The sequence below is a fragment of the Siniperca chuatsi genome, linkage group LG3, assembly GCF_020085105.1.
Source record: "Siniperca chuatsi isolate FFG_IHB_CAS linkage group LG3, ASM2008510v1, whole genome shotgun sequence".
NCBI classification, from domain to species: domain Eukaryota; kingdom Metazoa; phylum Chordata; class Actinopteri; order Centrarchiformes; family Sinipercidae; genus Siniperca; species Siniperca chuatsi.
Window position 1 is genome coordinate 29,977,874 of NC_058044.1, and position 25,435 is coordinate 30,003,308.

The window sequence follows — 25,435 nt, forward strand, 5'->3', positions numbered from 1 at the left end:
TAAAGATCAATATCCTGATCTGTAAGTTCCTGACCCGGGACACATCACTGGCCTAAAAGGATGCTTATTTCCACCATAAATTACTCTTTCAAGTGGGATTATCCACAAGATAGAGCATGCGGTCAAAGAACAAAGGGTGCTCATTACTCCACTTAAGAGGTAGATAACATAATGTTAACACTTCATTAAATATGTAAATTTTTTGTGAACTATACCACAATTGCAAAATAAAATGTTCATATTAAGTTGCTTGTTATGTCCATCCTATCACTGTGGATTATTTGGACTATTTTCCAGTATACTCAATCTGTGTCAGACATTTGTTGTCATGAGTTTTTGAGACTGTTCCACCTGACATACTGACGCAGTGCTACTGACGTTCCAAATACAGCTCTAGTGCAAGTAAGTTATCAATTTACTTGTCAGAAAGATTACCACCGTGAGAACAGTTGAATGATGTCTTCTGTGACAGAAAGTAAAGCCTGACCGGTACTGGATTTTTGAGGCCGATACTGATATTAATATTTGGGAGTTAAAATCCAATAACAACATATCGGCCAACGGTAATTTTTTTAAATATAAACACATAACATAAACAAATAATCTTGATAGGATTTGTTGGGTCTCTGTAAATAATATTATAAAGAGTACGGTCTAGACCTGCTCTATAGGAAAAGTGCAATGAGATAACTTCTGTTATGAATAGGCGCTACATAAATAAAATTGAATTGAATAGGGATCCCTTAGATCAGTTTTATTTTTAAAATTGTGACCAGATACATACTGAGTAAAAATAAACTTGTTAGTGTTATCTAGTGACATTGTTTCTAAATGTCCTTAAACCTAGTTTGGCATTTCTTGTCACTCACCCGCTGACATATACACAGATACGATATATCTGCAATAAGCTAATATTGGGCAATATATCAGCCTTGCCGATTTATCTGTCTAGCTCTAACAGAAAGCCTGACAAACTGGGGGCATGGAGTTTAAAACATGCAGGTGTATACTAGGTGGGGCGGGTCTAGCGAACAGAAGCTATTGGTTGCATTATGGGAAATGTAGGATCCAGCGTTTTTGGGCCTATATTAGGGAGTAAAAGTCAGGATATCTCAGCCTCTCCTATATGGATTTCGACCATGTCTCTCACAAATGCCCAACTGTATGGAAGTGCAATACTAAATCGCTTGAGTACCCCTTTAAGTCCTCTTTCTTTTTATACTACTACCCCTAATGTGACTTCATGCGGTGCTTACTTACCGAGAATCCTCAGCTGAGTCACAGCCCCATGCAGACCAAAGAACATCCAGAGTGGGCGGGAGTTGTCCACACACACCTGCATGCCCACATTGGTGCCGTTGTGGCTGAGGATGACCTCCCCTTCCGGATTGACCAAGAAGCCCAGGATGTCACTGCTTTGGAGAGGCGTCGGCACCCGACACACTGCCCAAAACTCCTTCCTGTCCACCAGAGCCTCTGGATTGTAGGGCAAGTCGCTGGGGCGCAGCACCGCTGGGTCACAGGACGTCACACCGTAGGATAATGAGCCTGAGCGTGCCGGGCTGGACTTGGTGACTTTGATGAAGACAGTCTCTCCAGTGTGCAAGGGCCGGTTGGTGAAAACTAGAGTGTGTTCCTCTCGTGCGTGCTCAGATCGTGCCACCGTCTGCTCGTCCAGCGTCTTGATGTGGGCGCCGCGCAGCTGATGGAAGTGCAGGTCGCTCTCCAGGGCCGACGGCAGCAGAGAGGACTGCTGGGAGTTGAGGGAGTTCTGGGGTATGGGGCAGGTGGAGGAGGAGGAGGCTGAGGCCAGGTGGAGGGTGTGGCGGTGGGAGTGACTGTGGGCAGGGCGTCCGTCCTCCTGCTGCAGGTTGAGGTCACACAGGCTGACGGACAGGCGGGAGTCGTCGGCTTCACGCCGCAGCGAGGAGGAGCGCACTGTGGTGAAGGAGCGTGGGCGCAGACAGTCGGGAGGTACAATCTCAGTGTCTGGAAAGAGAGGGGCGAGAACAGGGAAGTGGGATTGAAACGGAGAGAGAACAGCGGTTAATAGTGGTCTGACTGTGTTTTGCTTTGATTAGCAATTTGCCCGACGCCTGTAGCGATGAAGTTTGCAGTCAGCTGAATCCCAATTGTGAGCATACAGTTCTAAGAAGGGCTGAATCTGCAGCTAGTCTGACAACAAGCTACTGATAAAAAGGAGAGAGCAATTTAATTTCAGTTGCACAAGTTCTATGCAATGTAGGGTAGTTCTAATTACTCAAGGCTGCGGCAAATGAGAGTGTCAGGAAGTGTGTTTAAAGATAAAGAAATGAAAGAAAGTCAGTTGCTCCTATATACGCACGGAGCTGAATCATCTAGTTTTATACAAGAAAATGTTGCATGGTGTCAGTTAGCAAAGAACAAATTACTTTCCTGAAACTAAATTGAATACATGCGTGGATGTGTATGTGCGTGTTTGTGTGAGAACATGGGTGTGTGTTGGCTGCATTCCTTGCAATCCATAGTACAGTATCACTCTACAGAAAGCCATAAATATCAGCCAATATATGTCTCCAACAGCAAGAGTAGTGGTCACTTGCACACAAATGCCTCCACCTCTGATAAGCTGCCCCCAGGTTGCTTACAGTCTCGTCCTACGCCTCGAGACGACTGCTCAAAATAACACCTCTAAATGTGCCCCCCCCCACACCCCACCCCCCACCCACCTGATGGTAGGGGTAAAATTAGCTTGGTGTCCTGAGAGAGACCCCTGTTAATATGAGTTTGGGCGGGAGTGCCCCCCCCCCTACACACACACACACACTACAGGAGATTATGAAGACACTGAGCGACCCTCCTCAGTCAAAGCAAGAGGTGGAGGAGAGTAATTGAGACAAAAAGGGGGGGCTGGGGTGAGGATGGAGGATGAAAGACAGACCAGCCGCTGACTGTCTCTGGAGAGTCTCTCCAGTCCTGGTCAGCTCCAGGCCTCTCTATCTGACCAGGACCTGAGAGCCTGACTCCAGATAAACCTCTTAGCCTCAATTACCAGGGCTGTGGGACAGGCTGCCCACCACTAACTGTAAACTGTAGCAGTGAAAACAGAGCAGCCAAGCCTCTTATGATGCCCTCCCACAGCTGAAAGTGAAACAAGTCAAAAGAAGATAGATTCATGACAACCCTAAGGAAAGCAGACATTATACTGGCTGAAACAGGAACAGTTTGACATTTGTAGTTTGTTCCTCAATATAGTTTTAACTTGATTTTGTTGCTAATTAATTACAGCAGTGGTAAATTGAAAAAAATGTGTAGCGGTGCACTGAGAGATTAGCCTCTCATCAAGGAAATTATTAATTCCACTATCAGCAAACATTAACACACACGTATAATGTGGGAAGCAGTTAAATATGGTACTGTTGGGTTGACAGAGTCAGCAGAATGTATGTATTTGTATCTAATTGAATCTCTGTGGTTTGAAGTTTCGTTTCTCTTTTAGTTTCTCTCCTGCGCCCATGTTTGTACTCAGATATCTGCTTTAGTTTTAATTTTTTTTTGCCATGCTGTGTGATGGGAAAACACTTGCAGCAAAAATAACGAGGGACTTTTATTGTTAAGAATTTATAGGAAATTATGTTTTACAGCCGCTCCTTTGACCACTAGTCACAGCCATGGATCAGACGTTATTGACTCAAGACAAGTGCATGATCAGTTAAAGACACTCCTTCAAGCCGGTAGCCCTGTTGTAATGGAGATGCAAATCCCTGCCGTGCTGGGCTGACGCGCCGAGTCAAACCGAGTCAAGCCAAGCCAGCACATGTGTAAGGAAAAAGCCTACAAATGACCCGACATCCAGGCCAGCTTTCGCTATAGAGATGGGAAGTAGAAGGAGTTATTTCAGGTGTCCAGGGTTTCAGAAGTAAAGGTCCCATTCATTTTCTGCATAGACTATTATAGGTAACTGGCAGTTGGAGCAAGTGGATGGACATAAAATAAAACCAAAATACAATAAAAGATGAGCAACTGCACCAGAAAATATCTGGTTCTTTGATTAAAATGTCAAAGCTTACAAGCCTGTGTACATAAAAACATATGAGAATAGTGAACTACGACTCAGATGCATTTCGGTAAGAAACAACCAATCACCAAGGTTCAAATTCAGTAGGGAGTGCTGCTAATGGCGAACAGAAGCTACAGGGTACACTTGATTAACACGATAATGCAATATGCTGCTTTACTTTCAGATTCTGGGTCACATGAATGCATGTGTCAAAGGTACAAGTTTGAAAAGAGAGATGTAAACTATGACTCCCATGATGCATTTCAGCACAACATCCAATCATTGAGCTTAAAACTCTGTTACATGTGCCGCTAAAGATTACACTTTTTAGAAACCTGATAACACAGTCTGCAGCTTAAATCAGTTCACATTTGGATTCTCTAACACTTTTGGATGAATTCGGCAACTGTGGCACGGTCCCCAAAGGCATTTTGAATTTGCTCCAGCTCTGATTAATGCCTCGAACTGGCTTCTTCTTTGTAGCAACAGCGACCAAGGCTTATGGGTATTTTAGTATTTAGAGCCAAACTGGTAGTCATAACATAAACCTATAGTACCATTACATAATTTTGGAGATTCCTGTATTTCTATGCCAAAGAACATTGATTACTGAAAGAAAAATTTGAAATGGGAGTGCGAAAAAATAGTTGACGGCTCCTCTGACTTCACAACTCATTTTGACAGTTTTCGATACTTGGTGCTACGGACACATTTCGATCGATGCCAAAGAAGTATTCAGTTTAAATACCCAGCCCTACAGACAATCATTCCAGGATCCAAGATCCAACTCCACATCTTAACTAAATCCACATGTCTGAAGTTAACCTAGAAGTAGACCATAGTCATCTACAAAGACAGCGGCTGTCATTAAGCATCATGCTGCGAATGTGTTAAACTGAAACTGATGTGTCTGATTTTCTGCATCAACACTGAAATGCTGTCTGATGAGTCCTTGTACACTGTGAAGCTGAGATGGTATTGCCGCTCCCTCAAAGTCATGTCAGCCATCAATTAATGTTAGCTGCTAACCCAGAGCACGACGCCTTGTGATTAATGTTTAATGGAACCAAGGCCTTGTAATTGTGCTAATTGATTTTTCAGAGGCATAAAATGGAGAGGACAGTGCCTTTGGTGCACAGGGCAGCTCCCAGACACTGCTAATCAACCATTAAACACCTCTTTGCTCAGAAGTGTGCAGCAGTTAACTGTGAGTCCCCGAGGCTAGCTGAAGATGACTAGCATGCCAGCTCGAATTTTCATCTACTACTTCCTCTGCTATCACTTCCCCCTGATGGACTCTCAGCCTCCATGAAAACCCTTGCCAGAACTTAGACAGGCTGTGGAAATGAACAGAGCCTGACAACGTATGGCTGTTAAGTTGTAATTGAACAGCTCAATCTGCCATGTAGTCCATTTCCCGATTTTATGCCAGAGAGCCATTTGCTGAAGGGAGGCCTTTAATGAAGTATAGAAACCTTAATGTGGCTCAAGCCTCAAGTTCTGCTCTCTGATGATTAGGGAAGGCCTCTCATTTGGCCATAGAGTGAGAAGGAGGCATGCTAAATGCTCAACCACAAACTGATTGTGATGCTGAGCAGTCGGCGTCCCACTCACGCCGAGTTATAGGGGTATTTGAATGACATCACCAAATGAAATTGTGTGTGTTTGTGTCTGCCAGAGCTGGCCATTTCTCTGCTGCCCATCACCACACCCTAAATTGGATTACGATGGGAGAGACTTTGTTGCAAGACCTCTAGGACATGCGGGAGGACTGGAGCTGCAGAGAGGATGATGACATGTCTCGGGGGATAACAGCGGATGGGAGAGAGAACAGAGAGTGGAGGTAAATCCAGGAAGGGAGGGATGGCTGCCTGTGACAATGCTGGATTTATGTTGAAAGGAGTCTGCGGAGGCTTTCAAAGAGCCGCAAATCATCTCACTCTGTGTGTGTGTGTCACTCTGACTCTAACTCAAATGTAGAATGTGTGAACACAAACTCATACACACGATAAATTGATTCCTCTAAAAAATATAGTCTTTTATCAGCTATTTTCAAAAAGCTTCTCAGAGGGTTTATGTTCCTTTTTATATCCGCTCCCCTTTCCTCTTCCTCTCACTTTTCAAAGAGTAGTCATTTCAAACCCATATTGGCTTGTGTGCCATGTATTCTTCTTTTTGCTTCTTTATTCATCAAAGGCTGGTGAGACGGAGGCACCTCTGTACTTTATGTGCTCCTAAAGCTTGTTGTTAGCTCGGAGGACAGAGAGAGGAATGAAGGGACTGTAGAATATTTACCATGCATTTGAAAAAGCTTGTGTGCGTGTGTTTGTGCACTCAACGTGTGTGTATCCGTGTCCATTTGTGACCTCACCAGCTGCTGCCCGATAATCATGGTGCACCTGCGTTTTTAGCTGATACAATCCCTTTGTCCTATTGGTCCCTTTCAAATCCACCACTCACAGATGCTCTTTCCCATTGGCCGAGGCCAGAATTTAGCACTTTGAAAGCAGCATTAAACAGTGTGTGTGTTCACTTCTCTCTCATGTAGGAAGACGTTGTAATGGGGCCATGGAAGATGCAGCTGCTGACACTGTGAGCCTGGAGGGGTTGGGGAAAGGGGGGACTCATCACCTGATTCTTCACTTTTGATTGAATTTCAAATCAAAAGTAGCACCTGTTGGGCTGAACCATTAATTAATTCATCTAGGGGAGTGTGAGAGTTATGGGTTAGCTCATTGAAATTTGTAAAAATTGAAACCCATGTTGCTTGCCTTTTTTCCCAGTTCTTCCTTGGAGCATTTTTTGATTAGAATAATTAAGCACCTGTCGGGCTAATCCATCGCAAATACATGGACAAGGGTGGCAGGTTATGGGAGGGAGAATGGCAGCATGTCTATTTTGGCCCGCACAGGCATTGGCTCACACTGTAAATGTTTTTGATTAGGGAATAGCCGCAAAGCAGGTTAGCTAATGCTGTGCATGGGGAGGTGGATAGAGGCAGAGGCTGGCTTAGCGGCTTTGCTAGCCTTTGCAGACAGAATGTGCCAAGGGTTTGAGCCAGTGTTGGAGAAGGGGGAGGGGTGTGTGTGTGTGTGTGTGGGGGGCGGATTTACTCTATCTCATGCACACAATCTCACAAGGCTTATCTTGATCCATAGTCTCTGGAGGGTTTCATCTGATGTCGGTAAAGGTAAGGAGAGAGCTGGAAGAAGAGAAAATGAAAACACAGTTCAATTTGAAAGGGAGCGGAGAAGAGAGGAGAAGAAAGATGGAGAGAAAAGAGGAGACAAGAGGACATGAGAAGAGAGCTGTTCAGCTGGGATCAGCTAAGAAGGCAGAAGGTAGAGATGGATATCCAGGGAGATTTTGCTATGAACGGGTAAAGCACAGAGTCAGGGAGACAACCCAGGGTCTTTGAGGAAGAAAGAGGCAGCATATAGCTCAGTGACTGACCCGGGGATTAAGAAACGCAAACTGACTGGCCAAGCGAGTGATAGACCGAGATATAAAGCAGCTAAGAGAGATGGGGGGGTTGAAAAGAGAGATGGAGTCAGAGGGGTCTTTGTGCTAGATGTTTAGGATGTTCTTTATTCCCTGGCGTTGGCCCAATCCCCACTCCCTGATCGGGCTGTGCGGCTTTGGAAAGAGCAGCAGGCTCCCACAGCGACACATGGCCATAACAAAGAGCCGGGCAAAACGCCCGGTAAGTCACAAAAGCCCTGTCCCTTAGGTCATCGGCAGAATTCAGCATGTTCCGCCCCTTCTCTGCCAATCAGCATGCCAGGACCTCAGCGTTAATAACCTCCATCATAAGGTTGTTATATTAAAGCTTCCCTGTTTTATTCCTGTGCTCATGCATGGAGGAAGGCTGGTATTAGGCTAATTATTTATTACTGGGAGAAGACCGACACTCTCAACACATGCACGCCAGCCCCTTTGCTATCATTGATATTTATAGAAAACTGGTTAAACTCTTAAAGCTGCACTCATTCATTTTGTATACAGTATTAACAATGGTTGAAGTGACTGCGTAATATGAACACACAGAGAATTATCACCCAGCTCTGCAGTTCCCCTTAGCTCTACTGAGCATTTTAGCATCTTTCAGCTCAATGTTTTCACCATATCAGCTTTATAAGGTTAGAATATTTCAATGTTGTATTTACAGCTTGTTGTGCTGCCCCCAAGATACCAACAAAAAGTTTAATTAATATTACTTTAAATGACAATTTCTACTATTATTCCAGCTTGGGTTTCCTTTTTCATATCGTTGCCAATCATGTCTATCAGTAATAACAGCATCATGCTCTCCTATGTAATTGCTGAGATTTGGTAACGATGCAAGAAACCCAAGTGATCAGACAATCACAAAGAGTTTAGACACATTATCTAGATTAGCAACTAACAATTATTTTTATTAATTTTTATTATTATCGATTCATCTGATGATTATTTTCTTGATTAATTCATTTTGAAATGTTAGAAATAGTGAATAAATGGCATTTACAATTTCTCAGAGGCCACGGCAATGTCTTTCATTTGCTTATTTTGTCTGACAGTATAAAGCTGGAGCCAGAGAATGTTTTGCTTGACAAATTATTCATTGATTATCAAAACAGTTGCCGATTCATTTTCTGTCAATCGACTAATCTCTGCAGCTGTAATCTAAATATCTTTATGTTGAGTGCAACCGAAATGTCCGTAATTAGCAGGAAGTCAAAGGTGAACCAGGGACTCGGCCTGTAAACTGTTTACGGAACGGACAGTTTAAGTAATAATTTTACCATCCAGCCTCGTTTTCTTTTCCAAATAAGTTAGACTATAACCTCAGGGTTTGTTTAAAACCTGTATGGTCGTCTGCCTGTTTCTTGCTCCATCAGACTTCTCTTTATTGATGTTGCACTGTTCCCAGATCTGAGTACTGCACTTGGTGAGTACAATATTATTACCAATAGGAATGATGGCCAAAACTAAGAAAATATGACCCAAGTTGTGATAAACTAGAATAATCACAGCACATGACTAACATGGCTGCGTTGTTTTTTTAATCGTATCTCTGATCAGGTATGCTGACTGTCATCCACTTACTTGAACTCTGTCATAAAGGAACATTCATAAACCCTGACTCCTCTTGTGATTCTGTCTCAGTCTAAAAGCGTATTAGCAGGGAACAGTAAAGATGGTGTTGATTCCCCTGGCGCTGCTTCAGGGGGCGAGCAGTATTCGACGGCTAGAGGTTTCAGAGGATCTTCACTGAACATCATGCTTTGAGCTCTGGGTAAAATAACTTCTTCTGAGCACAGGAAAGACACACAGAGTTGAGGAAAAACAGGAAACTCCACATAAATCTTGGTGAGTTACCTCTAGTTTACCCCCATTAAAAGTTATGTGTTAGATTTCTCACTGCTGATAAAGTTCGAAATGGAATTATTTTACTAATGTCTTCTGATCTGTCTCTTTGAAGAGGACATCCAGCCAAGGCACTGTAATTTAAAACTGATTCTGAATGCCAAATCATACAAATCCAGTTTATTTGTCTTAGGCTTTTGAGCTCTTTGACCAACAACCATCATAAATTACATGTAGCACACTTAGCCAAGAAACAGAACGTTGCTAAATTTGCTTTGCTTGATGTCTAGAGGTCTTTACAACACTACACCAACTACATTTCCTAAATGAGTACAAAATAGTCAGATTAACACCATCTTTGTTGCTTTGTGTATTTTTGTTGGAGGGTCTGTGTGCAGCATCAGGATTTGTAAGTGCTGCTATTAACTGGGAGGCTGAGTCCTGCCAAGCCAAACACCAGTGCCAGTCAAGTGCGCGCAATAATCAAACGATCATTTCACTGAAAGTAATCGGTTTCGGAAGTATGGGAACCCTGGTCTCTCTCTCTGAGCTGGATAACACAACAAACGTTCCTAACAGACTTCTGTCATTCTAGATGACTTGACATGTTAGTGGAGTCCTAAGAGTGGAGCCAGAGCACAGTCAGTTACCAAAAGTGCAAAAACAGAAGTATTTAAGAAGTTTTGAGTTATTTCATTTTTAAAATCTTCTTTGTATTGTACCCCGATAATAATTAAAACCTACTATATTTTTTAATTATACAACTCTAGAATTGAGTTAATTGAGAGTGTTTGTTTCTCTGAACACTTTTGGACTTTCATAATTAGTGTTGGGTTTAAAATTTGTTTCATCTCATCCCTTGCTAAGTTCTACTCATTGTCATTACATATTCAGTAAGTTTCTTTTTTATGGTAATTAGTCTCTGTGTACCATGGGCGAAAGAAAACATTTCCAACTGTCGTGGGAAGGGAAAAGCAAACCAAATTATACCATTGATGTAGGTTGTGCTAATCCACTTCTCTTTATTATTTCTTGTCACTCACACACTCTCCTGTTCTCTCAACCCATTTCTATCTTACCTTGCACCAAGACTTTAGCCTTACCAACACTGACATGTTGTGAAAGGTTCAAACAGGACAACCCTGCCTCGCGAGCTCGTGCACTGTCAGAGATAAGCTAACTCTTCTGACACATCTTGTGAAAGACGTAAACAAAGAGTCGGGCCTGCCGCGCCTTCATCCATCAAGCCATCACACATTGTTTTACTCTCACTGAAGCATTTCAGTTTCCAGGATTAGTTTTCCTTTCACGTAGCCCACATCTGTCATCTTTACACAAAAGCACATTTCTACAATTCAATGGTGATTTGTCCAGCAAAATAAACAACGTGTGGTTACATAAAAGAGGAGGATACTGTGGAAGCATATATACAGAAGATACACTGCAGAAAGAGCACACAGCTTTGAGTGTCAGATTATGCTTGTAAGAAAATGGCATCATATTTTCTGGTTGATTTGATAAAAATAGCCATTTTCATAATTTTCTCCCGTTACTACAGCTGCTCTGCCAATCATGTAGAGTGACACCAAACATTGTTTCTTTCTGATGGTGCAATAGGACCTCATTCTCCGGTCATGAGCTACCGTGTAATTCAATCCATCACCTGAAGACAATATCTCATAACGCTGCAGATGTCAGAAGCTCTTTAGTGTTTTCCCCAGAGTGAAATGCAGTTTTTTCCTGATGAAATACAGAGATAGCCTCTCTTCCAGGACACTATGTTTTGTAAACTAAATTAACTACTTTGCTTCTTTGGGGTGACAGCTAGATTGGCTCACTCCTTCTCTGAGTCAGCCAGGTTGAGAGGTGTTAGCAGCCTCAAGGCTTTGCAATCAGACTTTATTCTCTTGTCCTTCGGGGAAGTCCCACAGAGGGCCCCTCTTGATTAAAGCTCCAATGTGACTGACTCATACAATCTGAGTCCTGCTGGCTTCACAACAGCTGGAATTGCTCAGTTATTAAGCCTCCTTCCCAATGTCAAGTAAAGTTCGGCTGTGTGTGTGTGTGTGTGTGTATGCACATACTGTATGAGAGTGACAGCTAACCTTAAGAACCGGGTATGGGTATATATTAAACAACCTTTTCTGGCTTGTTGGATTTCAAGCCTATAGGGACAGTTTCAGTCTGCCCCAAAGATTATCCTGCCAAACCTCCACAATATTGTTTTTGCCCAGTTGCCAGGTGCAGTCAATCACCTCGTACCTCAGGCACCTAAGCTGAAATGTCACTGCATCTAACACTTTTCTCTGTAGCAGAAGGCTAAAAATATGGATGTGTTAAAGTATACCCGCCTACATGCATTTGTTTATGGAGTCACTGAGAATGTCCCATCATTTCTTCCGTCTCAGCTGCATTAGCAGGTTGGAAGGTGGGAGGGGAAAATCTTAAATTGCTGTCATCATGTTTAGGGAGGTGTGAAACCACTAAATCAGCCCTGCTCCCGTTGTTCCTGTCATGTATGATGTATCCCCCTGGTGATTCCTCTAGGGGTGGATTATCACATGATACGCCTCCTATTTCAATCTTTCTGGATCAAAGGTGTTCCAAATGTCGTCCAGGGTCATGTTTCACTCTTCTGCTTCTGCGCTGACCTCAGAACAGCCTCGGGATGCTGAACTGATGATACGTGTCATGATATAAGAGCACATGCAAGACGTTGCTCAGGACAAGTGCTAAGACGTTTTAAAAATTAAAGTGATTGATGGATCACATGATTACATGTACAGTATGTGAAAGGGGACTTTTATGATCAGACTTTTACAAACATTTTCAATGTAATATTAACAAAATCCAGCTGACTAAAGCTGCACTAATCAATACTTTTATATTCAAAATTGGTCAAATGACTATTTGTAATGTAAAAGGTAATTATCACCCAACTCTGCAGTTCCCCCCAGTTCTAAGGTGCGTTTTAGCATCTCGCTTCATTGTTTGGTTTCGCCGCTTGCAAATTTACTTTTTTTAGGTTCCCTCTTACTGCTCTCATCAACCTCATTTTCAGCTATAGCAAGCAGCTGTTCTCAGTGAAAAAGCTCTGATAACCCCACTGTACCCTATCTATCCAGCATCAAACAGCTGACAAACAAAGTCAGCGAGTTGGGGGGGAGACCAAAAAAAGAGCTAAAAGGAGAGTTAATATTGGACTTAATCAGGTTGACACAAACATGTCTCCAAATGAATGCTAATATTGCTTCTTATCTGCTGGATGTGTAAATAGGCAACTGTTTGCCAACACGTTCTCCAGTCAAGTCATTCTTAAATCCTTTTTTTCGTTAGATATTTTTATGTATGGGTTGTAGTAAGCTCCGTATTAATTTTGTCTTTGGTAAGGGCAAAAAAAAAAGAAAAAAAAAAAGATCCAATTAATTTTCTGTGAGTTGTAAGAGCAGGAGGTGGAAACACTGAGAACAGAATAACTACCTGTGAGCTCCTGTGACAAGACCTGCCTTCCACTTGTCTAACCATTAATCGTGATAAAGCAAAGCACCCAGCTAAGTGTTCATGGAAAATCCTACTCCAGATAAATGCTGACAGCAAATACACAGGACAACATTAAGTAAAATGGATGACATGAAATGAGCAACAGGATACAACAGGTGGAAGGTGAAGCATATAAAGTGATATGAAGACAGGTAGAATGGCTGATCTGAATAGACAGTGGAAGCTGCTTTTGAAGGTGTGTGCATGTTTGTGTGTGTGTGTGTGTGTGCTGAATGTAGACACTAGAGACACTACTGGAGGCCCCCTGTTAATTTCCATTGTGAAAGGGCTACATACACAAGCTGTACAAAATGTCTTTTAGCGAGAAACTTAATCCACCACAGAATTTTAATTTAATCTTTATGTAGTGAGGATTATAGTATTTCCTAGGAGGCACATGGATAATCTCATTTGCTGCTCAAAAATGCTCAAATGGAGATAATATAAATGTTATTGATACTAGAGGGGAAATGTGGTCATCATGGCGGCAAAGAATAGAGGTGTAGGCTGGGGAGAATCGGATTTTGATTTTGAGAGAGAATGTGATAAAAGGATCTAAATTAAAGTAAAAAAGGGGCTAAAAGATAAAATGTCAACAATTGTTACAAAACCCTTTTCAGCAACAGCTAAAGCAAAATTTGTTCTAAGATGGCTATTTAGGTATTGGAAGACTTAGAAGGAATAAAGAAAATGCTACATTGTTACCACTTCTATTGCTATATCTGTTGCCTCCCAAGCTATGGGTTTAATTGAGAATCCGAGGCTGGAAAAAAAACAACAGCTCCTCAAATGCCAGATAAACTAAGGAGTGAAATCAGGGGAAAGGCCTCAGATGTAAAAGCCCAAGCAAGGGCTTATCTGAGGATGGGGAAAGGTTCATGGAGCATTGCGCACAGAAACGTGTTGCACAGACATGGCAGACAATTGGCCATTCAGCGTAACAATGGGCGGTGTCTCGTCTAGATGATGTATTTCTATCTCGACCTTCAGTAGCGTTCCACCCCTCTGAACAGGCCCCACTTTGTGGGGGTGGATGTCATTCAGTCGGCACCCTGAGGAACAGGAGCTCTGTAGGCAGCCCTGCAAAAGGCCTGACTGTAAAAAAGACAGTAGAAATGACTTAAGTAGGGCTAAGGAGAAGCCCGGTTTTTGATTGAAATAGTACTTGGAGCAGTGCTTCAAAGGGGTCAGATGTCTCTCAGAGAGATGCATTACAGAGACTTCAATCAGAGCAAGCCTTGGGTAAGCTCAGCTAGTGGGCCTCTGCTATTTGATATTTGAACCATTTTCTGTATGTCTCTTTATCTAATGAGATTCCATCTGCAAACAGTAATTTATTAGGACAGACTATGTTGAATAAGGCAACAGGACTTTGAGTTATGAACCATAAATGCCACTGGTCATCATGGGAAAGGCAAACACAGAGAGGGGAAAACAAAGACTGTGGGTTCCCTCATACTCAAGACACTAAACATCCACCCCCACCAGCCTGGAGATACCAGTGTCAATCAACACAGTGCACAATTACAATCAAATATGCTATCTATGGAACATGTGACCCCTGGTCTATTTTTACAGCAGAGGGGATGACAGCACTGACCCTCCAGATGAAAGAAATATGTGTATACATTCTCTCACATCAAAGCATGGGTCACACTATCCTGTGCTATGCCTTTGTGGTATGTGTATTAAGCTACCTAGCATACCTTGATAATGCACAATGTGTAAATGTGGGGGCCAAATATTGGTCAGATATAAATAGCCTGTGTTCATTGTTATTCCATTGCTTCATGAAAGGCTTTACTGTACACAAATACAGGAAGGGTAACCTCTAGAAAAAACCTGTTTACAGTAAACATGAGTACACAAGAAAACCTGCTTAAAAAAATCTGATTGTCAGTTTGTCGTAAGCAGAACACTTATTATATTGGGATGACACCAGTAACATATCATTCACAAATACACAGTGTGAGGGCCGGATTAACACACTAGCAGGCTTTGGGGCACAGTGGACTCTGGGGCCTTATTGAGCCCCCCTTGTTCCCCAACTTAATTTGGTGATACGTTATGCACCATGTAAGCATATTATTAACCAAAATATTAAAGGTATTAAAAGTACATCTTAACACAGGGCCCCTCTACAAGGCGAGGCCTTAAAGGATAATTCCGGTTTATTTCAACCTGGCGAATTTCCCTTAAACTTGGCTATTGTGGCTGTATGGGTCGTGCTAACTTTGCACTCGCCACCTTCGTTGTAGAGATTCAAATAAACGTGGACTCGCGCAAAACAATGCAAGCTGGGCGAGCCTCCCAAATAAATTGAGAATGACTTCCGGATGGGAGCCGAAACGTCTTGATTCTGAAAACAGTGTCCAGATGACTACGACTGAAACCTTTTCTACGACCTCCCAAATAAACATGATTTTTACATGAATCATTCGAAATAGTTGTCTCCGAGTCTGACTGAACACAAACACAGTTAGTAAATGGCTATCTGCATAGGAATCTACATCTGGGACAATTTACTGGCTGATCTAATCCCCCTCCATATTCATCTGTGCACGCCGGTTTGTTTACATGTGTGACACTGAGTTTCAAAGCAGTTATACTGTCTTCTAAGCAAACTCAAAAAGCTAAATGCAACGGCAGATTATCCCATAGATTAGTATGAGGACCATTGCGAGTCATTTCACTTTGATGGTCAACCATATTTATTCGAACCGAGTACACAGATGAGTAGTTAAATCAAACAGAGACACGAAGAATGGAGGCAGAGGCAGAAAGACAACAGGACTGTCTCGAAAGACAGCGTACGTCAGAAAACTGCGCTCACTGCTCTCCACAGTCGACTGAGGAGAAAAACTTTTGCTGCAGAGAGTGGGACTTGATGCCAGACTTGGAAAATAGATATGTCCATGGATGAGAGTGATCCCAGCTGTGTAACTACAACAGATGAAGCAACAATTGCAGCACTTATCGACATTGTCGGCCTGGAGACTGTATTTCACCTTTCCAAAATCAATTGGAAGAAAAGACTGAGGCTGCCTGGACCAAACAGCTCTCCATACGATAAGAAAATCTATTACAATGCGTAAGACACTATGTGAGGGGTTGCAATATGTGTGACCCACCAGCAATAAACACCAGCATCTGGTTAAAGATTTTTCTGGAACCACTATGATCCAAAATTACCATGGTAGCTGGGAAGAAAAGTCCAAATTGTATTGGGTAATTAGCCCCAGGTAAAAAATATCCGAAACTAAAAAGAATGTGACAGTAGTGTTTTGATCAACTTGCAGAGAAATTAGACAAAACTAGAGTCTCTATCATCGAGTGGTAGCGTTAGTCGATGAAAACTGCACAGTGTTTATCTTGTTATCCTGTTTAATTTGCTACTACTTCTCTAGCACAAACACATGCCAAGTGGTTAGCTATCCACAGCCTCACATGTAAACAAACATGCAAGTTGCTCCGGATGTAGAGTCCTATGCAGGTAGCCATAATGGCCGTTTCAGGTGGCTACTTGCTGTGCTTACTTTCGGTCAGACTCAGACACAAGTGTTTGAATTGATTCATGTAAATATCATGTGTATTTGGAAAGCTGTATATTGTTTTGTCTCATTTGCCCGAATCTCTACAATGGAGGTGGTGATTGCAAAATTAGCATGACCCATACAGCCACAATAGCCACTTTTATGGGAAACACGGCAGGTTGAAATAAACTGGAAATAACCTTTAAGATTAGCTACAAATATAGGAGTCGCCTTAAAGAAATGGTTCTGCATTTTGGGAAATACGTTTATTCCCTTTCTTGCCGAGGGATGGAAGAAAAGATCGATACCACTCTCATGTCTGCATGCTAAATATGAAGCTGCAACCAGCCATAAGTTAGCATAGCTAAGCATACATACTGGGAAATGGAGAAAACAGCTAGCCAGCTCTGTCCAAAGGTGACAAAAAACACCTGCCAGCAACTCTAAAACTCATTATTAACACGTTATATTTCATTTGTTTGATTTGTACAATAACCACAGTGTTCAAAATGAAAAGTTGTGGTTTCATAGAGTGTTATGTGCCATACTATTTCTTGGCCAGCAGCAGTGACCAGTTGTCACCATGAGGTTGCCAGGCAATCAGTGGAGATTCCAGGAGGTAACTGCACCCAGCCAAGAAATAGTCCAGCACATAACCTTATCATATTCTTTTATATACCCTATTATATACTATTCCTTTAACCCTTTGAACTCTGCAATAGAAATGGTCCGCCAGTGCCTACATTGGTATGTAATTTTTTGTGAGTATCTTCAAATACATGATATACCTAAAATCTGTACAACCTAAACTAAAAGGTCACTAAACCATTGTGATAGATAAAAGCATTGAAATTGTGTCATAAATTGAAAAAAATACAAAAATTGGACATTTGTCATAATGACAAATGTTTTGTGTGTTTAACTAAATAAACACACAAAACATATTTCACAAAATATTTCTTAACACTCCACAAGTTATTTGAACTATGTACGTTTTTTTAGTTTTTGAGATATGCTCAATTTTATGAGCAAAGTGCAAAGGCGTTTTCCTCTGGCACCACCGCACCTTGTCACACGGTTTTGCACCGCACATAACGTAAAAACGTCATCACGAGCATACAATGTGATGACGCGAAAGACTGCTGCAAAAAGAATAAATGCTCTAGGTATTATGATTTTTATTTTAGATTGATTTAAACAGGATCATGCAAACAACAATCTCCCATGGCCAGTTCGGGGCAATCCTCTGGTGTCACTGCGCTGTTGTCACCACGTTTTTCATTGCACATAAAGTAACGAAATGATGTCATCACGAATGTACAATGTGATGATGTGAAAGACAGAAGCCTTAGCTTTGCGCTGCAAAAGAATGAATGCACTAGCTATTATGGTTTTTATTTTAAATTGATTTAAACAGGACCATACAAACAATGAGGTCTGTTTTCAAAGGGTTAAAGCCCTTTCCATTTCATATTCAGTTAATTAAATTAGTGCCCCTGAGGGTCTGGGTCACCGGGGCAGTTGCTCGCTTTGTCTGGGTGGTAATTCAGCTCTGCATCTTATGCTTCTTCAACCATCTTACCTAGCAGCTGCACTCCGCGGGTCAGACCGTAAACATCGATGATGGCCCAGAGGGGCTCAGCTGTGTGGACTCCGCTGAAGAACAGCATGGGGCTGGACTCGTTAATGCGGTAGAAGACTCTGCCCTTCTTGTCAACCCAAAAGGCGATAACGTTGCCCTCGTTGGCAAACTCCTCAGGCAGGGCCTTGGCCCAGAAGCCGCTCTGGGAGACCAGGTCTGGGCAGGCATACTTGGGCAGGTTGTCTGGGTTTATTCTAGAGGGGTCTTTGGAGGTGAAGCCCAGACGTAGAGCCCCACTCCAGCAGCACTGCTTTTTAGTAATCTGGGGAGAAGAAAACCAAATGTGGCTTCATTCATTTATTTTGAAAATATTTCATTATTTCCTAGAAATTTGATATAAATAGTGCAGACCCAGTGCAGAAATCACCCGCAACTGTCAACTTCTACATCATATTTGACTCAACATAGTTTTCATTTCATTGCAGACAGTGTAGATGAGTCTTCCTCAAGGGACTCAACATTTTAAGTGTAAACCTAAAGTAAAAACAGTACAATAGTTTGACAGTTTAAAAGTTCCCAGATTTTTAGGAGCTCAAGTGCTCCACTCTGACATAAAATACCTTGAGGCGAACTTGCTCATACAGCGCTATCGGCCTGTTGCAGAAGGTGATTGCGTTGCAGAAACTGGCCTGTCTCTTGACTGTCTTCTGGGCAAGGTCCATGATGATTTGGGATCCCTTAGCATTTGGATGGAAGAGAAGTGGGCTGATGGGAAGGGGACCACCAACACTGCCACACTGGATAGGCAGGCACCTCTTCGGTTTGTGGTGACATCGGTGTGACGTGGATGGCAACGGGCCACCAAGGGAGTCTGAAGCAGAGAGAGACAAAAGGAAAGCAAAGCATAGAGAGAGATGAGCTTTACTGTGAAACAAAAATGTCCTTATTAGGAGCAGGAAGTTAGGTTTAGTCACTGTAATTAGTGTCTTATGCTTTTGTTTCAAATTTGACGAAAAGCTTTGCATCACAGAAAATAACATCAGATATTACCATATAAACTAAGATTTCTGATTTCTTGTATTTGGGTTCTTTGCTGATTATTTGTGAGCAACTGAGTAATAAGCTAATCAGCCATAATCACAGTGGGCTCTGCATGGTGAAAAACAAATCTCCATGCAGGTCAAGATTGCAACACATGTACAAGACAGAAATGATGCTTTTAAAACCGAACTGTTCCCAGACAAACAGCCCTTTAGAAAGCCAATGGATGTGATAAGATTGTCCATGTCGACCCATGAGCCATTTGGTTGGGCATCTGTCACCACAAGTCTTGCTGGCTGGCAATATAATGCAGTTTCAACATATTACAAACATACCACATATATATTAATAACTATCCATTATTTGGCTAAATTGAAATTGAGATTAAGACATTATTCTTGTATACAGTACAGTACAGTAGCCCAATAAATACTAATGAACAAAATAATTCCATCACAAGTTCCTAACAAGACTAAATATCACATATCACACTCTGTCACGTGCTTCATCCCCAAACCCAGCAGTTCTATGGCTGCTTGCCAAGCGTCAAGAAGACATGCAGAGGAAGACTTGACTGACGTGATAATTAGATGCATGGGCAGTAAATGTGTCTGAATGGAGTTTGGGTGAGAGTGGCTTAGGGGGTATGACCACAGCACTTGAGCAGCTACTAGAAACAACATGAGGTGGTAGAATGGGTCGTCCACAGATTTCTGGGTCCTCCTGTCCACATGTTGTAGTGTCCTTGGGCAAGACACTGAACCCTTAGTTGATCCTGATGGACGGGCCAGTGCTTTGCATGGCAGCTCCGTCACTATCGGTGTGCGTGTATGGGTGAATGAGAGGCCAATTGTAAAGCGCTTTGTCCGTTAAGGTTAAAAAGTGCTGTCCATTTACCATGTACAGGAGCAAATTCACAGATTTTCCAGAGCTGGTAACTGCCAGATTAAAATTGCTAAATTAGTATTCTCAAGCTGAACTGAGCTGAATGGCTTCGACAGAGAATCCTAAAAATTCCACTACTGGATACTCCTTCAATATATTACATATCATCATTCTTGGATGTTAAATGAGTTCCAGAAGTTTCAGTATTTGTGTTTGAACATTCCAGTATTTTGTGGTGAAGTCGTTTAATTTATCTTTTTGTTGTGCCCACTTTCTCTCAACTTGTCAGGTGTGCTTTTATGTCAGTTAGTGATCCACATTTTCCTCAAAGATCTCACCTGGATATTTTGTATCCAGCAGGGTTTTACTTGTAGACCCTGACAACAATAATGCTAGCAATAGCAATTGTGATTGCAGATTAAGAGATAAGGCAAAGTCGCATTACTCAAAGCACTACATGTCTCCCAGCTGTGATGCATTATTGACTATTCAAGCTACTGTCACAGGAGAAATTGGTTTGTCTGTTTCTTCTTTGATTGATTTCTCCCTGTATGATTTACTGGCTAGAAAGAAACCCCAATCTTTTCAAATATGAGGGATTGATACATCAGCAAAAAATGTTTACCCTGATGTATCAGTTACGGCCAATTCAGACCAAATCAGGCGCTGCGGCAAAAACGCCAGTCCTGCCATTCATTTGAGTGGGTTAGTCGGTTTAGGCTGTGGCAGTGGGAGCTGCAGAGGATGCCGGAAAAAAACGCAGCAACCTGCATCGGAAAGGTGAAACAGAATCAACTTTTGGAGAAACGAAACTTCACGTCATGCTGCGGTGGCCAATCCGGCGATCAGACTGGTCAAACTGCTCCATAGTCAGTCTGAAATATCACTGAAACCAGGCAGAGTTCATGGACCTATGGACTATGATACTCTCCCAGTTGTGTCCTCACTTGCTTGGTTTATTTTGTGTACCCAGCTTCGACGTCTGTGTCTGGCTTGCAGTCTATGCTGAAAAAAAGCGACACCGAGAAGTTTCCTTTGGTTTGTGTTCATTTGTTTGAGAGAGACAGAGAGAAGAGACAGTGGTGGTCGAGCGGCCTAGAAAGTGAATGAGGAGAGGGAGCGCTGGTAGCGAGAAAGCCGGTGAATCAGAGAAATAAAACGTTTCCTGATTGTTTCACAGCGGTTTTAAAGCACAAATAAAAGTGCCCACATCCCCACACACTGTGGCACAAACCTGCGGCTAATCACCGCAATGCCTGATTTGGTCTGAATACGGCCTTAGTGAAGTTTCATTCCTCCCTATGGTAGGTGCTCGCTCAGAAAATAAATGGCTATAATTGAAAATGTAAGTAAAATATAGCCATAATCACAGAGAACTGTTTGACAAACAAACAGATGAAAGCTGACACAGTGGTAGCAGCAGATGTCCTGTGGAGTCCTGATAAGACCATGCAGCTAGTCCTAAAAACAGCACTCTTTGTGTTCTCTCTCTTTCTTTGTCTCCCTCTTCTCCCTCTCGTTTATCTAGTAATGACGCTCCCATTTATTCACCCTGTAAGCGTGTCTACCGTTCAAGCTGGCCCCAGCCTAAGAGCATCGTTTAGGCCTTTTGTCTTAGGCAGAGCTACAGGGGAGCAGTTCTTGAATGTGGTGCACATGGTCCTGGGCAGATTGAGCTGAATGCATTACCGGGCTCTAAAGAGGCGCAGCTGCTGTGGAGAGAAACAGGCTATGTGTGAATTCATGTTCCTTAGCAACCCCTTGTATCTAAAGGTCTCGATCAGTGCACTCTTTCACTCTGCGGCTATCAGCTAGGATACAACCGATGCCTTTTGTTTAATGAGAGACAACAAAATTTTATTTATAGTCTCAGATTCTAGCTTTTTATAACTCAGCTTGTGTGCCCTTTCTGAGAGTCCATTCAGACAAAGGGAAAAATCAGTTTACAGAGCAAAACTAACATCTTACTTTATTTGTATCATTCTGATAGATCTTTTAATCCTCTATTTTACCAAACAGCTTTGCAGGTATTTATATTTGCAGGTCAATTTACGAAGGATATACTGATTCATATCTTGTAACATCGACTACTGAGTAGGCCTGCACGACATGAGGAAAATCTGTGATGTGCAATAACTTTGTTCAATATTGCAATGATGATATGCCTTGCGATAAATAAACAAATAATGAAGTGTGCATATTTTCTATACAGTTCCTATGTCAGCCTGGTGGTCTGGTGGACAGGATTAGAATTTAATATTTTAAATATAACTAAATATTCTTTCTTGAGCAACAACAGCAAAGTCACTATATAAACTCTGATATTTCACTGGAAACAAATCTAAAATGTTAATAAAATAAAACATATACACCAAAACACCATATACACTAAAACATATACATAAAAATACTGAGTGAAATTTAGTCAGTATCAGTCCTTCCTCATGTCGTCTGTCCTCCTCCCTCTGCTGCTGCTGTGATTCACCTGCAGGTACCGCTGGTAGAGGGAAGAGGAGCTAGTTTGTCTCAGCCAGCAGCTAAATTTACAAGAATTTGCCAAATTTTAAGGTACGTGGCAAACTACGCTAAACAGTTAGACTAAAGTTAGCAAAAAAGCTCTGATAAACAAATTGTACTCTACCTGCCCAGCACCAAATGGCAGACAGACAAAGTTAGCGACTCGCTAGTGAACATAGTGGAGTATTTAGCAGCTAAAGAGACATATTTCTTTAAGGAGTTGGTGGAGAGCAAAATAGAGCAAAGAGGAAAGAGAATACTGGACTTACATTTATCAGGTGGACTGAAACACGACTCAAGATGAATGATAATGTTGCTTGTATTTGCTGGATGTGTAAATAGGCAACTGTTTGCTAACACGTTTGCCACAACAACTTTGGGGGATAATATGTCAGTATTGTGTGTATAGCATGTCTCAAATCAATAAATTTTGCTTTAATTGTTTTAATAATTATTTTCTACTCCGAGGGAGATATTCATATACAGGCGAAAGCTGCCTTGTAAGTGCATATACCAGGTAGAACACCTTGTAGCGTGAAGCTTATAGCATGGGGCTAATTCTACTGCTTAGCTCAAAAATGTTGAGGTGAAGGAGAAAATTATTGCTGTATAACTTTCCCACAGTTGTTAAGTCCTACCTTAGAAGAGTATAAACTGATAAGCCTTCAAACTAGACTTCCTGGTACGTATTTTATCTTCTATGCAGGTACCAACACCACCTCATATGGTGTTTTGCCTGAGGGCTATAGTCTGTCCAAACATGGCCTAAGAGTATGTGACAGCAAAATATGAGTTAAGTTTTGTATTTACTTTGTAGAACTTAGAGCAAAATAGGCTTTTTATGGGTGGGAAAACTATTTTTTCCACATAGCAGTTCTTCTGTTTAAGATTGAGGGGCGAATTCACAAAGAATGGATTGGGGCCGTTGATAGCACCATGAATTGCGCATCACTTGCAACCGCTATCTTCCCGTCTCATGGTCCGATTCACAAAAGATAAAGTTTTGCAGTTGAGTGCAATTTGCCCTTGTTTTTTGCGTCTTTTGTGTTCATCGAATGTTCATCTGCAAATTTCTGTAGTGGTCCCAGTGAAATTTGTTATTATTTGTCTTAAGGTGTACTGAAGTATCACATGACATGGTTAAGCTTTGAGTCAAAAAATGTTAAGAAAATGTTATAAATGCAGTTGTAAGAACAATACTGTCCACTCATAACTTAAAAAGTTTGATTTGAAAGAGAAGTTATTCTAATTGTAATATAATTATTAACTCCCACTGTTCTTTCATTTGTTTCTGTCTGTGGGACGTCTCTTTTTCTATGACTCACTCGGTATGGAGTGTTTTGTCAGAGAGATTGTTATTTGGGGTGCTTTAACTGTGCGCTCTGCCTCATGCCTCTGGGCACATGGAGAGCTGTTTTCTCTCCTACTCTGCTCCATGCTGGACTGTTACAGTGCATAACCATCGTCTGTTTCTCACAGCAGCAGGTTTTATGTTGTTTTACAGTTTCATTCCCTCATGGTGAATATCAGGTAGCCTGTTGTACTGTCTGTCCCATCTGTGCGCACATGATGTAGGCTGCTGTGATGCCCTATTGCTTCACCTGGCTAAAATTACTACTGCCTTGATCACTGGAAAGTCAGGGCGTGACACCCCCCTGTGTGCCCTGACGCAAAGACGAGCTGCTGTAACAAAGAGTTTCCCTTCGGGGATCAATAAAGTATTTCTGATTCTGATTCTGATTAAATCGGCTTCAGTTACCACCAACTCTCTGAAGACGCAAATAATTTTCACTCTAACTGCATGTGGCTCTTAGCGCTGGTGTTTGTGAACTGATCTTTTTTTGCAATGAGGCTTATTTGATTGGCAGCACAGTTAGGGGTGCATTTTCACCCTTTGCGGGTGCTTTGAGAATTACACAGTTTGTTTTTGTCTTATTTGTGCAGGTTTAGTGGCCGCAAAAGCCACGCAATCCGAAGACCAAAGCAGCCTATAGCCGACGGCTGTTCTCAGTCCTTCAGTTACCTCAACAACACAAATCCTGGAGTATGCTCATGTCCACAAAGCCTGAGATGTGACCCCTTGATGTGGCTCCTGTTAACATCAATCTGACAGCTGCCACTGAAAAAGCTGTTTGTGCACATAGCTTTATGTGTGTGTTATTTGGGAAAAACAGCCTCACAGGAGCCATTTTGCCAAAGGTCAAGGATGTCTTATTATGAACAAACGGGATGAAACACTTGTATTCCTCTGCCCCGGAGTATAGAGGTCTTTATCCCACTAATAACACCACACACTCGACAGCTCCAATCCCTCATCACAATACACAGGCTCGTGTGCGGCTAATACCTGTCATACACCAATGAAAATCTCTCTTGGAGCAGTGAGCTAATCTCTCGCCAGTTCATTTGGCTGACGACGGTGAGTGAGAGGTGAGCTGTCTGTGTGTTCTTGTGTGTGCATCGGTGTGTGTTTTTTATCTAGAGTTGTGTAGGCGTTACTCACCAACCATCAGCTAAGTAGTTTACCATGCAAATAGGATTTGAAAAGGTGGGAGAAAACTATTCAAATATTTGTCTCAGTATTTGGTAGGCAAATGACTGGTTCCAGGGAACAACTGTAAAAGCTACTCTCCAAATGAAATGTTCTCATAAGGTAACAGTTGAGCTGTATTACATAAAATTAGGTTGAATATTATGTGCAAGTAATTAATGCTTGCTATTTTTGAAATGTGTTTGAAAAGGTCTGGAAATGAATGCATTGTAACATTTACAGGGTGTGGTGAGTTAAAGAACTCTAAATAGCATATGAAGGGTATACTGATTCATTTCCATGTAAAGCATAGTAAATGAAATGTGTGTAAGTAATCCTTTTCTATTGTGATCTACATTTTCTCTCTCTATTATTCTAAGCAGCAAACTCTGCCCATGTGTCTACTAGGTATGCTGAAA

At 41.9% G+C, this 25,435-nt stretch overlaps 1 protein-coding gene across 2 annotated transcripts in view; it reads right to left on the minus strand.

Annotated features, from left to right (window-relative positions):
* Positions 1 to 25,435, minus strand: part of neurl1aa (neuralized E3 ubiquitin protein ligase 1Aa) — an 89,161-nt gene that overhangs the window by 15,225 nt on the left and 48,501 nt on the right. For both annotated transcript variants that reach the window (XM_044191255.1, XM_044191256.1), the window contains exons 2-4: positions 18,664 to 18,914; positions 18,044 to 18,365; positions 1,261 to 1,989 (exon numbers count right to left, since the gene is read on the minus strand). In XM_044191255.1, the coding sequence (XP_044047190.1) occupies positions 1,261 to 1,989; positions 18,044 to 18,365; positions 18,664 to 18,914 (1,302 nt within the window). The remainder of the gene's footprint in view (positions 1 to 1,260; positions 1,990 to 18,043; positions 18,366 to 18,663; positions 18,915 to 25,435) is intronic.